The sequence below is a fragment of the Prunus dulcis genome, chromosome 4 (assembly GCF_902201215.1).
Source record: "Prunus dulcis chromosome 4, ALMONDv2, whole genome shotgun sequence".
NCBI classification, from domain to species: domain Eukaryota; kingdom Viridiplantae; phylum Streptophyta; class Magnoliopsida; order Rosales; family Rosaceae; genus Prunus; species Prunus dulcis.
In genome coordinates this window covers 14,416,427-14,429,427 of record NC_047653.1, presented here as the reverse complement: position 1 = coordinate 14,429,427, position 13,001 = coordinate 14,416,427, and the positions used below count along the sequence as shown (strand labels likewise).

General features: G+C 34.3%; 1 protein-coding gene across 1 annotated transcript; it reads left to right on the top strand.

Moving 5' to 3' along the window:
- Positions 1-7,306: 7,306 nt before the first annotated feature.
- On the top strand, positions 7,307-11,019 carry LOC117624998 (indole-3-acetate O-methyltransferase 1-like). The gene is made up of 4 exons (XM_034356550.1): positions 7,307-7,723; positions 7,831-8,247; positions 9,224-9,499; positions 10,417-11,019. The coding sequence occupies exons 1-4, from the start codon at positions 7,613-7,615 to the stop codon at positions 10,768-10,770; spliced, it is 1,158 nt and encodes a 385-aa protein (XP_034212441.1). The 5' UTR covers positions 7,307-7,612; the 3' UTR covers positions 10,771-11,019.
- Positions 11,020-13,001: the final 1,982 nt, after the last annotated feature.

Here is a 13,001-nt window from a genome sequence, read left to right as displayed (position 1 = left end):
AGAGAGTGCTCTCCCTGCCAACAGATCAATAATCCAAACTCTAAATCCTTAATTTAATAAACCATTTATTTTGAATTTAGAAACATTCATAAACTTTAGAAATTGAAACAAGCTTAAAGAGAAAAATTCACAAAATCAAAAACACAAACTCACGGAATATTATTATGGTTTTATCTGTCGGAGTCAAATAGAGGGAGAGGGTGGGGGAGAAAAAAATAACAGAGGAGGGGGGGCGGCGGAGGAAGGGAGAGGGAGAGTAGACAGAGATGGCAGAAGGAGGATGGAAAAAAAATTTTCAATTTTCAATTTTCTTTCCTCAATTTTTTTTTTTTAAATTTTTAATGGTTGGTAGGAAAGACCCTTGATTTTTAATGGTTAATTTTTAAAAGATATATAATTTTTTATAATGATTTTTTTATTTTTAAAATATTCTTAACAATGGATGGAAAATTAGAGAGTGTTAAAGTCAGATGACAAATCATGGATTTTGAAAAATTAAGTGACATTTCCCTTAAAAAAAATTTTAAAGTGACAAATTGAAACTGAGGTGTTTCTACGAAAATCTTTTTATGTTTTAATATAAGGTGCTAGGTTATTAGTGGACAATGGTAGTTATTTCAGTTGCAAATTTCTAAAGTTTTTAATTATTAGGCTTTAATTCAACAGGCTGCCTTGCTAATTAAAAGAGAATCACCTTGATCTGGTGAACAGAATATGAATATATCAGCATATCTTCTGGTAGCATAAAGCTCACCCTTTTCTCTACATTCCCCGAATTACTTTCACTTCTACACGAACCTTTCCGCTATCAACCATTTCAACATAGTCAACAGCCTCTGCAAAGAAAAATGTCCCATGAATTCTTGGAGGTAAAATCATCTTAATCCTCTCTAGTTAAACATGGATTATGCACATCCCCATCTATGACCTATATCGAGCCACGCAACCCCAACAAAATTAACTAAGCAATTGAAAAAAAATCCCTAAATCCCTTAGGTTTACTTCGACTAACGAAGATGAGGAACAAAATGAGTTAGAATTAGATTAAGTCAAACATTTAATTTTCTGATTATATAAAATAACTTCAAAACCATCAGAGCCTCATAGTTTTTTTTATTTTATTTAAAAAATGAGATCAGAGCCTCATAATTCCTAACCATGTAGCGTAACAAATTAAAATCTTGACCATTAAACAAAAATTATTTGCTTGATGCTCGTGATCCGGATCAAAATATTACATGCAGGCCTTCAATTCCCAATACCGTTGAATCAAGCTTTAGCTAGCTAGAGGACCTATTCCCTTTTATTATGGTTGCTTTCTATTACATCCATTCAGATCCATCGACCCAAAATATGTTAATGCCTAAACTTAACTCTCTCTCTCTCTCTCTCTCTCTCTCTCTCTCTCTCTCTCTCTCTCAGTGCACAAAACACAGTGCAGCACCTCAGAATACATGTCCTATTGTTATCAACACTCACTCAGATGAAAAACAGTGTGTATGGGGATGTGCAAACTCAACCTTGTAAGCCAATCAAGCATTGCAAAAGTCCTACTCTATTTGGGGAACCAGAACTATTAAAGAAACAAAAACGTAATATTCAGAGGCTAAAACCTACGAATTGCTTTCATGAATATATCTATACCACATAGGCTTATCTTTGTCCTCACATAACCCAACCCCATGTTGATTTTGCCTCATAAATTTATATCAAACTATGATTTGGTTTGAATGATTTTGGGAAGGCTGTTCCTCCGATGTGTTACAAAATTATGCTTCTCCGATAAGGATTGTTATAAATGGATAAGCATTTTCTAGTGGTACTCTATTTTAGTCTGCCTTTAAGAAACTAAGAACCGTGTGCAATAAAAATACAAGAATGCTAGCTACATTTTCCTTTTGCTTTCCTCTTATAGAATTTCTCGTACACATTTACATAATTATATAAAAAGAATATAAAAAGTTTTTGAACACTTTATATACATAAATTTATGTGTGAGTGCAAAGAAAGAAAGAGCAAGAGAGGGAAGATAACTAGCATTTTGTCATGAAAATATATATGCAAGCGGTGTCATGCACATAAAATCACACTGTTGTGTACTTGTTTATGATAGTTCTTCCTCTTCTATTATATATCTTGTATGGCGATTTCCAACTGAACTGCACACAAAAAGGGAGGGGGGCATAGTGGCAGACAAAATTTCATGACACACATGCAAGCACAAAAGTGACAAAAAACTAGGGATCATCTCTCTTTTTTTACCATCCCACCTTTGTTACTGAGCTACATTTTAACTTTTACCATCCTTTTCTTCCAGAAACCCCAAAAACATAATAAACACTCTTAGTCAATTGAAGTACTACTCCCATTAATATAAAAGGCATCATCACATCACAATCCAGGGCCAAGACCAATTCAAAGTAGAGTGATTATTTCACATATCCACTCCACCATTATAATAGAAAGTTACGTAATCACACTATATGGACCTTTTGCATGAATTATTTGGAGGAATGTGAAGTAGGATTATAAAAAGAATAAGCTATATATGCCTATAGGTAATAATAATAGTAATAACATAGTAAATTACATTTTAGCCCTTTCAACTATGGGACCATTTCATTTTCGTACCCGACTAGCAAAACGTCGCAACATCGTCCATAAATTTTTTGTAGGGTTACAATTTTAACTTTCTGTTACATATTCCATAAAAAGATTTACATTGCTACGTTTTGATAGTTGAGTATCAAAATAAAACGACCCTGTTAAGCTATAATTGAGGATGATAATTGACTCGTGATATTATATATATATATATATATATATATATGTTATAGGGATAGTTAATTTGCGAAGTTAAGGAAAAGTAATGGATGAGAAGAAGAAGAAGAAGAAGAAGAAGAAGAAGAAGAAGAAGAAAGTGGCCCTGCCTTGTTTAATGTAAACCGGCGACCATCACGGGGCATTGAAGAACTTTGAGAGAAGTTGCAAAAAGGTCATATGACTCATATCTCTCATATGTCATAAGAGGGTGAAAATAAAGTACAAAGAGAGCAAAAGCAAGAACAAGATTCCAGATCTTCAGAAATTTTGTTTAAAAGAACATTAGGGTCGTACACTTTCACTACAAGTTTTTGAAAATTTTGTCTTTCCCACTTCCTTTTAGAGTGTCATATTGTACCTCTCTCTCTCTCTCTCTCTCTCTCTCTCTTCAACCTTCCTTTTTTTTTTTTTTTTTTTGAAGTACAAGCGATGGTCTAAACTACAATGGAGAGGCTTTCTCTCACACAACCAAGATGCCATTGCAGTTTGAACCTGAAACCTCTAGTATGCAAATAAATAACATTTTTCACCAGGCTAGACTTTATCGACCTCTTCAACACTCTCTGAGATCTCTATTTTGAATATTGCAAATCGAGAAACACTAAAGATTAATTGGCTATTTTCCTATAATAAAACAAATTTTGGGAAAGAATTTTCTTTTTATAAAGAATGTTTTCTGTCAAATATACTGATTAGATTGTCAATTTAAATAATGGATCAAGTGGAGAATGACCATTTTAAAAAGAGTAGTTGATCAATTCTTATTTAAAATATGTTTGAATGCATAATTCAAATTAACAGTTTAACAATGAGTGTTATTAAACAAACTCTAAAATTAATTGAGTACTAATATACCTTAATATAAAATGACCAAAAAGGATATACTGAATTGTGAAACAAATGTAATTTTAATAAGTACACTCTGCTCAGTTAATTTGAAAGTTCGTTTAACAACACCCTTCGTTTTTCCTTTCTTTGTTTTTCTTTTTCTAATTTTTGAAAGATTTTTTTTTCTTTTACAATTCCTCAAAAACCTTTCTTTGGGGTCTTCTAGTGGAAGAGTTAAAAGAGTCTTCGGAACAAGACGTAAATTATGAGCTTTGCTCAATTGGGTTTGATGAACATTCATCACTCCCTTTTGGGTAAAGACAAAAATCAAATAAAGTTGGAGTGTTTACACTTGGTTTTCAATATTTTGACTTTGAAATTGTGTAACGATTCATCTCCTCCTCCATTCATTGTTTATTTCAAATAAAGGATTGCTTTTTTCTTTTTTTCTTTTTTTCTTTTTTTCTTTTTCTTTGTGTGATAGAGCTCATATTAAGGTGTGTCAGGGATATTTTTGGTACTTAAATAGGGTGTACTTAGTTAATTTTATATTTTGATTTCAATATTATGGTGTACTTAGATCATAGGGTGTATACTCAGTTAATTTAGAGTTCGTTTAACAACACCCTTAACAATTTAACAATGTAACATGAAAGATTAACAGTTTAATAATTTATTAATTTATAATATTTGGATGTTAGATTATCTGCCAATTGACAAGAGAAAGATGTTGACATTCTTTTACCATCTAATAATCTATTACGTTTTCATGTAAATGAAATGTTGACAATGGTGACACTCACTCATTACATAAATTAACTGTTTACTGCGTTAATGAAAACTTATCTCATCTAAAGAACCAACTAATCCAATTAAGCCTTTTGCCCTTTCGGTATGGAAAGTGGATTGAATTGTTAGAAAGACAAGAAGTCAAACTTGAATTTGGGACGAAAAGGGAACCTTGATTATGGGGCGATGGTTAAATTAATTAATAAGAGAATTATTAGTCATCATTTGGCTTTTAATAGATTGCTTTGGTCCTCGTCATCCAATTAAAGTTGGATCTTAGAGTAATCCTACCCATAATTTCTTCTATTCATCAGTTTATAAATGTTTTTAGAAAGGATTATTGGCCAATAATTCTGTTAATTAAGTTATAGCAGAAATGCAAGACACATTTCTTGTAATAATAAAAACGTTTGTAGGAGTATATGCACTCCATTGTTTCCTTTTTCAGCATGGTCGGTCTCTACGTATTTATGTATCTATTTCAAATATTTTGAACTCCACATATAGAGATGGCCATGGGGCTTTAGTTCATGTGGTGTAAGATTGGTGGGATTAGGTAGAGGTCTAATTAAGTACAAACTATCATGCAAAAAGATAATGTTTACTAGTGCTTATTTTTTTTAACACTCGTGGTAAGGTTTCTTCTCTCGCTTACGGTTGAGAAGATAAGGCTACTCAGTTAGACTTACGACTGAGCCCATATGTGTAGAAACTCACCTAATTCCTACGAAATAACCCAGTTTTTTATACTAGTTGTGTTCCTATCAATAAAATCCTATCGTTATTCTCTCAAAAACACTGCTGACTCACCAAAAAAATTGGTAAACAACCCCAAGAGAGAAAGCATGAACTAGGAGGAGATGAGGGAAAAAAGGGGAGGGACGGAGAGGGGAGGGAAGGGAAGGGTAGAGAGGGGTGGGCAAGCGGCCACCACCCCAAAAGGGGACGATGACTGGAGCTAAGTTCCTGAGGTTTATTTTTATTTTTAAAGAGAGTTCCTTAGAGTTTCTAGAGAAAGACGAGTTTTTTTTAGTACAAGCGATAATTTAAACTCCACGAGAGGGTGATTTTTCACACACATACAATCAAGACTTTTTTACACTCGGTTAGACCTCGTTGGCTAGAGAAAGACAAGTTAACAACCTATACATTTTATATAATACCATTAGAAACTTCCACGCATGTTATACATGTGTCGATGGAAGTTATTGTAGGAGCAGTTACAGTAATTAAAAGAAAAGTATCGGTTGGAGAGAAAAATTGGTGATTAAAAACTAATGCTAAATTACTGTATTACCTTTAATTAATTAGTAAATCTTTAATTAATATTATACAATATAAAAGGTACATAACTGCCTTTTTAATCGTAGGGTATACAGCATGATAGACATATAACTGTCACTTATTCGGAATATAATATACATAAAATAAATAATGCTCTTGGCGACTTAAACTATAAATCTTGATTTTTATTATCACTAGAAATTTCCATGCATGCTATACATGTGTTGCGTTGATGGAAAGTAGAAGTTACAAAAACATAGAAAAAGTAGGGAGAAAGGGAGGGATGATTAAAAATTAATAATAAATTCATGGCACTTTAGCGAGAAATATATGTATGAGAAAACTTCCCTCCTTCTTTCTAATTTTGGTAAAATAATAATAATAATAAATCTATTCTTACGTTATTAAATCTATTCTTAAACTTACCATTTTTCTGTTGACAAAGGTCACATGCTATGCATGTCGCTGTGGGGAGGAAGTTACTCCGGGAAATAGGAAGAGATGTTTTTTTTCTAAGGAGAAAAATTTATTTCTAACCGTTATTATACCTTTATTGTATCAGTTTTTGACTCTTTTTAATTTAACGTAAGTAAGGGCATAATTGGAAGTTTATTTTTAAATGCCTTTAATACATAACCGTCACTTATTATATATTACCAAATTCAAGAAATTTGTGACCACTGATTTTACATATATAAATATGTACAAACAATAGCTCTCACTGCATCTGCATCCATAAGCATTGAACAATTTTATCATCTTTTCTTACCCCCAGAACCATGGCTTCAAATGGATTCCAAGTTGCTGTTTCTCATATGAAGGTTGAGAGCTCGGCTGGATGCAGGGAAGAAGGCAACAAGTCCCAATTCCAGGTTTACTTTCTTTCTCTTCTCCATGTAGCTTTGCCTGTTTAGGTCAGATTAATTATAAGTTTTGTTTTGTTATGGGTTTTTTTCTTCTCTTAATGTTCAATTTGGCAAACCATTGTCAACTTTGTTGATAGAACTTGAGCTATTTAACAGAATGGAAGCAAGAACAAGCTACTAGAATTCGACGAAACTCAGAATAAATATTGGAGACGAGAAATAATGTAACTTTTAATGTGTGTTACATATCTTAAACAGAAAATTATTGAACTTAAATTTGGACCACTTCGATTTGATTAATAACTAAAAGTATTTGTTGAGTTTTGAACATATCATGTTGAGTCTGCGAAAGATTTATTTTCTATGTGTGATTTATTTATATTAGTTTGGTTTGAGATACCTTCTGATATTATTTATTTAGGATACTCTATTGTAGATGGTATGTGTAGAGGTCGGCCTACATGTCCCCTCATTATTATAATAAATAAATGGGCATTCAAACCTTCTTAATATCAATAACAAAAACCGTAAAATCCCAACAATTCCAAAGTATAGTCTAAACTGAAAAGAAATGAGTTTCTCACGCACATTATTATAACGTTATGAAATTCGAATTTAAGACTACTAATATATAAATTAAGACCTTTTTTCGTTGGAGTAGATCCCGATAGCCTAAATCCAAGTTTTTACAAAATGACAAACATATCAACCGCCCATACTTTTAAGGCTAATTAAAGAGCATTGTCACATCAACGCCAACTTGGCGCACATGGAAAATTCTTTAGGGAACACAATTAAAGAGCTAGCTCGTCATCATGCCACTCCAAAATGCACTATATCATAATTTATTCACACACTCTTTGGAAAAGAAAAACAAAAATAACACCACCCTTCTTTCTCTTTCTATCCTCCTTTCTCTCTTGCTCTCCCTCTATATATACCCACCATTTTCCAACTTCACCCTTCACCCTCATAGCAATATTAATCTTTTTACAAATACTTCTCCTTAATTGATCAAATTCATGGCTCCCAAGGGAGACAACGTTGTAGTTTCAAGTATAAAGCTCGAGAAGATATTTAGCATGAAAGGAGGCAAAGGAGAGTCCAGCTATGCCAACAATTCCCAAGCCCAGGTTAGTCCCTTAATTAAACCAGTTGCTTAATTTAATTAACACTAATCAAAACTTGTTTCGTCATTTTCTTTATCTGCCCAAGTAATTGTGTCCTTAATTTTTTTCAGGCCATACATGCAAGATCCATGCTTCACCTGCTTAAAGAAACCCTAGACAATGTGCAGCTGAGCTCTCCACAAGTCCCCTTTGTGGTTGTGGACCTTGGATGCTCAAGTGGAAGCAACACCATCTACATCATAGATGTGATCATCAAACACATGGCCAAGCGCTATGAGGCCTTGGGATGTGAACCACCTGAGTTCTCAGCCTTTTTCTCTGATCTCCCTAGCAACGACTTCAACACCCTCTTCCAGCTCCTCCCTCCCATGGCCAACCACGGCGGCAGCATGGAGGAGACCCTCGCCGCCGACAGCCACCGCTCCTACTTTGCTGCTGGCGTCCCCGGCTCCTTCTACAGGCGGCTCTTCCCGTCGAGGTCCATTGACCTTTTCCACTCTGCGTTTTCCTTGCATTGGCTCTCGCAGGTAATTAACCCATTATTATTGGTTGTGATAGATACTTACTAACTAATAATCTTATTTTGCCACTTAATTTATTTTTTATGGTATAATATAGTTATAGTACGTACAACATTCTAGGTTGGTGATGACAAATATGTTAAACTAATTAATACTTGTTTGTTTCTAAGGATATTGTGCCACGTCCACACTTGTGCAAAAGAGGTGTTAAAAATAATAAATAAAATAAAATAAAAACTGTACGTTGAAATATTTTAAGCATTTATCTGTTTTTCTGGCCTGCTTTGAGTAGGTCAAAAAGTTAATGCCCCTGATTTATGGTCTTCAGGGTTGGGGAAGAACTGATCGTAAACCTAGTTAAAATTAGTAATTATTCTAACCCTAGTTAAAATTAATTAGGAATTATGCCTACCCTAGTTAAAATTAATTAGGAATTATTTTATACCCCAACCTCAATAATTGTATGCTTAACTAGATTGCCTAATCAAGTCACAAAGGCTAGAATTAATTAATGGGTTAATGGTATTTAATTAGAAACAAAAGCTTCTAAATCATTTCATTCAGTCTGTCTACAGCAATCTACCTACTGCATAATTGTCGTCACTACTCAACAAACTAGCAAAGTCGAAAGCCAAAATGCATTCCATTCAAGGTAAAAAAAATACTAAAAGTCAAATCGGTTAGACCAAAAAGATGAAGCAAAAGCAGAGCGAGCCTGGTCAAATGTTTTGAAGAATTTAAGCAACTGGCTTATGAGCATGCAACTTTATGCAAATGCTCGGGATTTTCAATAGTTATTTTGTTGTGTAGTAAAAGTTCAAATCTTAGAATTTGGCATATTGTATACCTGAGTTAGGTCAGCTAGTTGGAACAGTGAGTCTACTTTTTATATTCAAGTTTGAATTCTCTTTTCGTAGATTAGATCGATTAATTTAGAGTAAATTATTATTGATAATTCTTGTATGTGTTGCGTGGGGCCCAGGTACCAGAGAGTGTGCTAGACAAGAGATCAGCAGCCTACAACAAGGAGAGGGTGTTCATTCATGGAGCAAATGAGAGCACAGCCATTGCATACAAGAAGCAGTTCCAGACAGACTTGGCAAGCTTTCTCAGGTCAAGAGCCAAGGAGCTCAAGAAAGGGGGCTCCATGTTTCTTGTCTGCTTGGGGAGGACCTCAGTGGACCCCACTGACCAAAGTGGCCCAGGCCTTCTCTTTGGAACCCACTTTCAGGATGCTTGGGATGATCTTGTCCAAGAGGTAATCATAATATATAAAATGTATTGTGACAAAATTAACATTGCATATAATAATGCTGGTAAAAATTCATAGTGCAATGTGCAATGTGCAATGTATAATAATACCATATAGGCTTATAGAGATAAGTCACATTTTTGAGCTTCAATTGGCAGACCAAAAAGCTGAGAAAAAGATAAAAGAGATGTGCATGATTAAGTCTTATTGGTTTCACAAGACCTTATTATGAATTTTCACTGGTTATGATTTAGTTAGGCCGATTCTAGCCGTTGGATACTCTCCCTAAAATTGATCAAGCCCCTCTATTTGTTCGTAGGTATCAGCTACTGTCGGCAAAATCATAGCTATTATTGGCCATGGATCAATTGGGTATACGTAGGGCTCGTTTTAACACATATAATCATATCTTAGATAAGAACTACAAGGTGATGCAAAAAAACAAAAAACCAAAAAAAAAAAAAAAAAAAAAAAAAAAAAAAAAAAAAAAAAAAAAAAAAAGACTTCAAATTGCTTTTGAACAAAGTCAGTGCATGTACGTACCTAAAAGATCTTGTCCCTCAATCATATATAGCCTTGCATTTAGACGATATCTGATACAACTCATTTGCTAATCCCTATCTAGTTGAAAAAATAGGACATTAAGCAGTCTGATTAACCAGGTTGGGATCTAGTTAGTTGCATGTGATGTGAGCCAAAATTCCGGGATGTGACAGTGCTTTATGCCTATGAATTGTGATCTATAGGTTAATTATTAAACTATCCGCTATTAATTTTTTGTTGAGTCTTATCACTATTGAGAAACGTAACAGTTTCAACATTCGTGAAAATTAGCCCTTTTGTGTAATTAGTCTAGCTATTATTGAAGATTAATTGTGATATATGGATTAATTATTAAACTATCTGCTATTAATTTTTTGTAGGGTCTTATCACCAATGAGAAACGTGACAGTTTCAACATTCCTATGTATGCCTCAAGTTTACAAGACTTCAAGGAAGTAGTGGAAGATGTTGGGTCATTCACCATAAACAAGCTTGAGATTTTCAAAGGAGGAAGCCCCCTTGTAGTGAACCAACCTGATGATGCAGCTGAAGTGGGTCGAGCCCTTGCCAACAGCTGTAGGAGTGTCGCCGGAGTACTTGTGGACGCACACATCGGCGACCACCTTGGCAATGAGTTGTTTGCAAGAGTGGAACAAAGGGGCACAGGCCAATCCAAAGAGCTACTGGAGCAGTTACAATTCCTTCACATAGTGGCATCACTTTCTCTTGCGTAGTTGGGGAGTATGCCCTTTTTCTTATTTTCGTTGCGTAGAGGAAAAAGAATCCAACACACAAAAGAGAGAGAAGAAAAGGTAAAGGTTGGGACACAATCCTCTTTTCTCCTCCTTGTGTGAGCTTGTTTTGTGTTATCATTGACTGTGGTGTAGTGACCTTTTATTAATATACTTGATGGCCTTTATGACTTTGTGTTCCTTTGAATGAATTAGGGAAATGAAGCTATAGTAAACCCTTTTTTACTTTTCTCTTCCTTTATAGCTTATTATTTTGTCTGTATCATGTGATTTGTATAGTTGTTTGAATGAGGAGTTTCAATTTGACCTAACACCCTTTTGGCTTTTGCAATGCCATTTGCTTAGTTACCTCTACTTTTCTTTCTTCCCCATATCTTCAATTTAATTCTTTTTAATACAAGGTGCTGGGTTGTTAGAGGGCAATGGTAGTTATTTCAGTTGCTAACTAAACAAAGGTGTTCTTCTTTTCAAATAAAGTTTTGATTTTTTAAACTATTACTTCTTTATTAAATGGGCTGCCTTACTAATCCTTTAATATTAATTGTTAACTGAACAATATGAGGAATGCTATTCACAATCGCTCAGAAGCGATTGTCACAATCCATATGTCTAGCAAGTATTGCGACTATTGCTTTGGAGCGATTGTGAATAGCATTCCTCAATCAATATTATCCCTGCTAAGAGCATTGAGTCTTCAAACTAATTCAAATTGCACTCCAATCATTTTCTAATACACATGGTAATTGAGAAAAATATCATTCATTATTTTACATTTTTAATTAAGAATTATTAATCCATTATGAACTCTCTCTTTTTGGGAACATAATCTCAACTTTATAAATTTAAGCCAGCCTGTACAATTGCAATTGAAACATTCATTTAAAGATGATAACAACTCTTAAATTTCTTCCATCATCCCCATAGTGTCTAGAGATAGATCCATAATGAAAATAAGCATTTATCAAATTGCCCAAGAACAAGGAGCAATCAAGCAAGCAGTATAATGTATGTACCTATATATATATATATATATACACATTCATATTCATACATAATCAGCCTCTTCTGGAAGTCTAAAGCTCACCCTTTTCTTTACCTTCCCACTACTTTCACTTCTGCACAAGCAAGGAGCATGTGTATCACTTTTTCCACTATCGACCATTTCAATAGTCAACAGCCTCTGCAAAGAAAAACTGTCCCTTGAATTCTTGGAGGTAAAATCATCCGAATCCTCTCCACCCAAACATGGATAAAGCCAGTTCTTTTCAAAATCACCTTCTTTGATATAACATAGGCTGTTATCATCTTTTTCGCACGGCAATGAAGCTAAGAACCACTCTTCTAAAGTGAGCTCCTTCTTCACCATTTTCATCTGCTGCTGCTCTTTATTGGGCTGCACTAATTTCTTCCACATGTTCTTTTCTGCCCATAAGCATTTTGGCTACATAAACTCCATGACTGAGGTTGTGAAGCTAACACATCAAACTCTTCCTTAGCAAATCTCTGAGGGCTTGAAATTTGGCCAAAGCAAAAGTAAATACTCACACCTATTTCTCTAATTTTTCCTAGGAGTTACAAAATAGTATAGTGCTCATAAATGGAACAACAGATACTTTGATGTGGTCTCAGCATATGGTGAAATATACTGAGCACATATTTATATGATGCTTTGATTCCTCGTTTTCTCCAACAATATTAATTGGGAGTTTCTTAGTGAGGTAACTTCATTGTTATCTACATATATCCAATCCCAACTAAGGGTTAAAAGTAATTTTGACTGTCCTCTGTCTCTTGTTTGAGGCAAGTATCTCCTTGAAGCTATCGTTCTTAGGTGTAAAAACTGAAGAGCAAAATCAGCATCTCCAATTTGTCATACCAAATATGTAGAAATAGATGTTGTGATCACAGTAAATCCAGTAAAAAAATAAAAAATTCAGGCCAATCGTACAAACTCTCTCTTGGATTATCCAGGACAAGTTTTTACCTACTAGGTAATTTTGTAGAGAGACACAAAGCCATCCTTGGCAAACAAAGTTGTTAGATACAAATTAAGAATAATTGCAAACCCACAAGCACAAAGCAACTTGTTGCCTTGTTTACATCTATACAATCCATGAGGCCAGTTCCCAGAGGGTGAAAATGAAATTGGATTTCTTTTTCTTTTTTTAACTTCCAATACAATTTTGTATCCTACCCTCGAGAACTTTGTAGCC

What these genes read in the sequence shown, in the direction of transcription:
- LOC117624998 (XM_034356550.1), top strand. Translation starts at nt 7,613, where the DNA reads ATGGCTCCCAAGGGAGACAACGTTGTAGTTTCAAGTATAAAGCTCGAG. An exon ending in CCAACAATTCCCAAGCCCAG is followed by an intron (nt 7,724 to 7,830) that starts GTTAGTCCCTTA and finishes AATTTTTTTCAG; the next exon opens with GCCATACATGCAAGATCCAT. An exon ending in CCTTGCATTGGCTCTCGCAG is followed by an intron (nt 8,248 to 9,223) that starts GTAATTAACCCA and finishes CGTGGGGCCCAG; the next exon opens with GTACCAGAGAGTGTGCTAGA.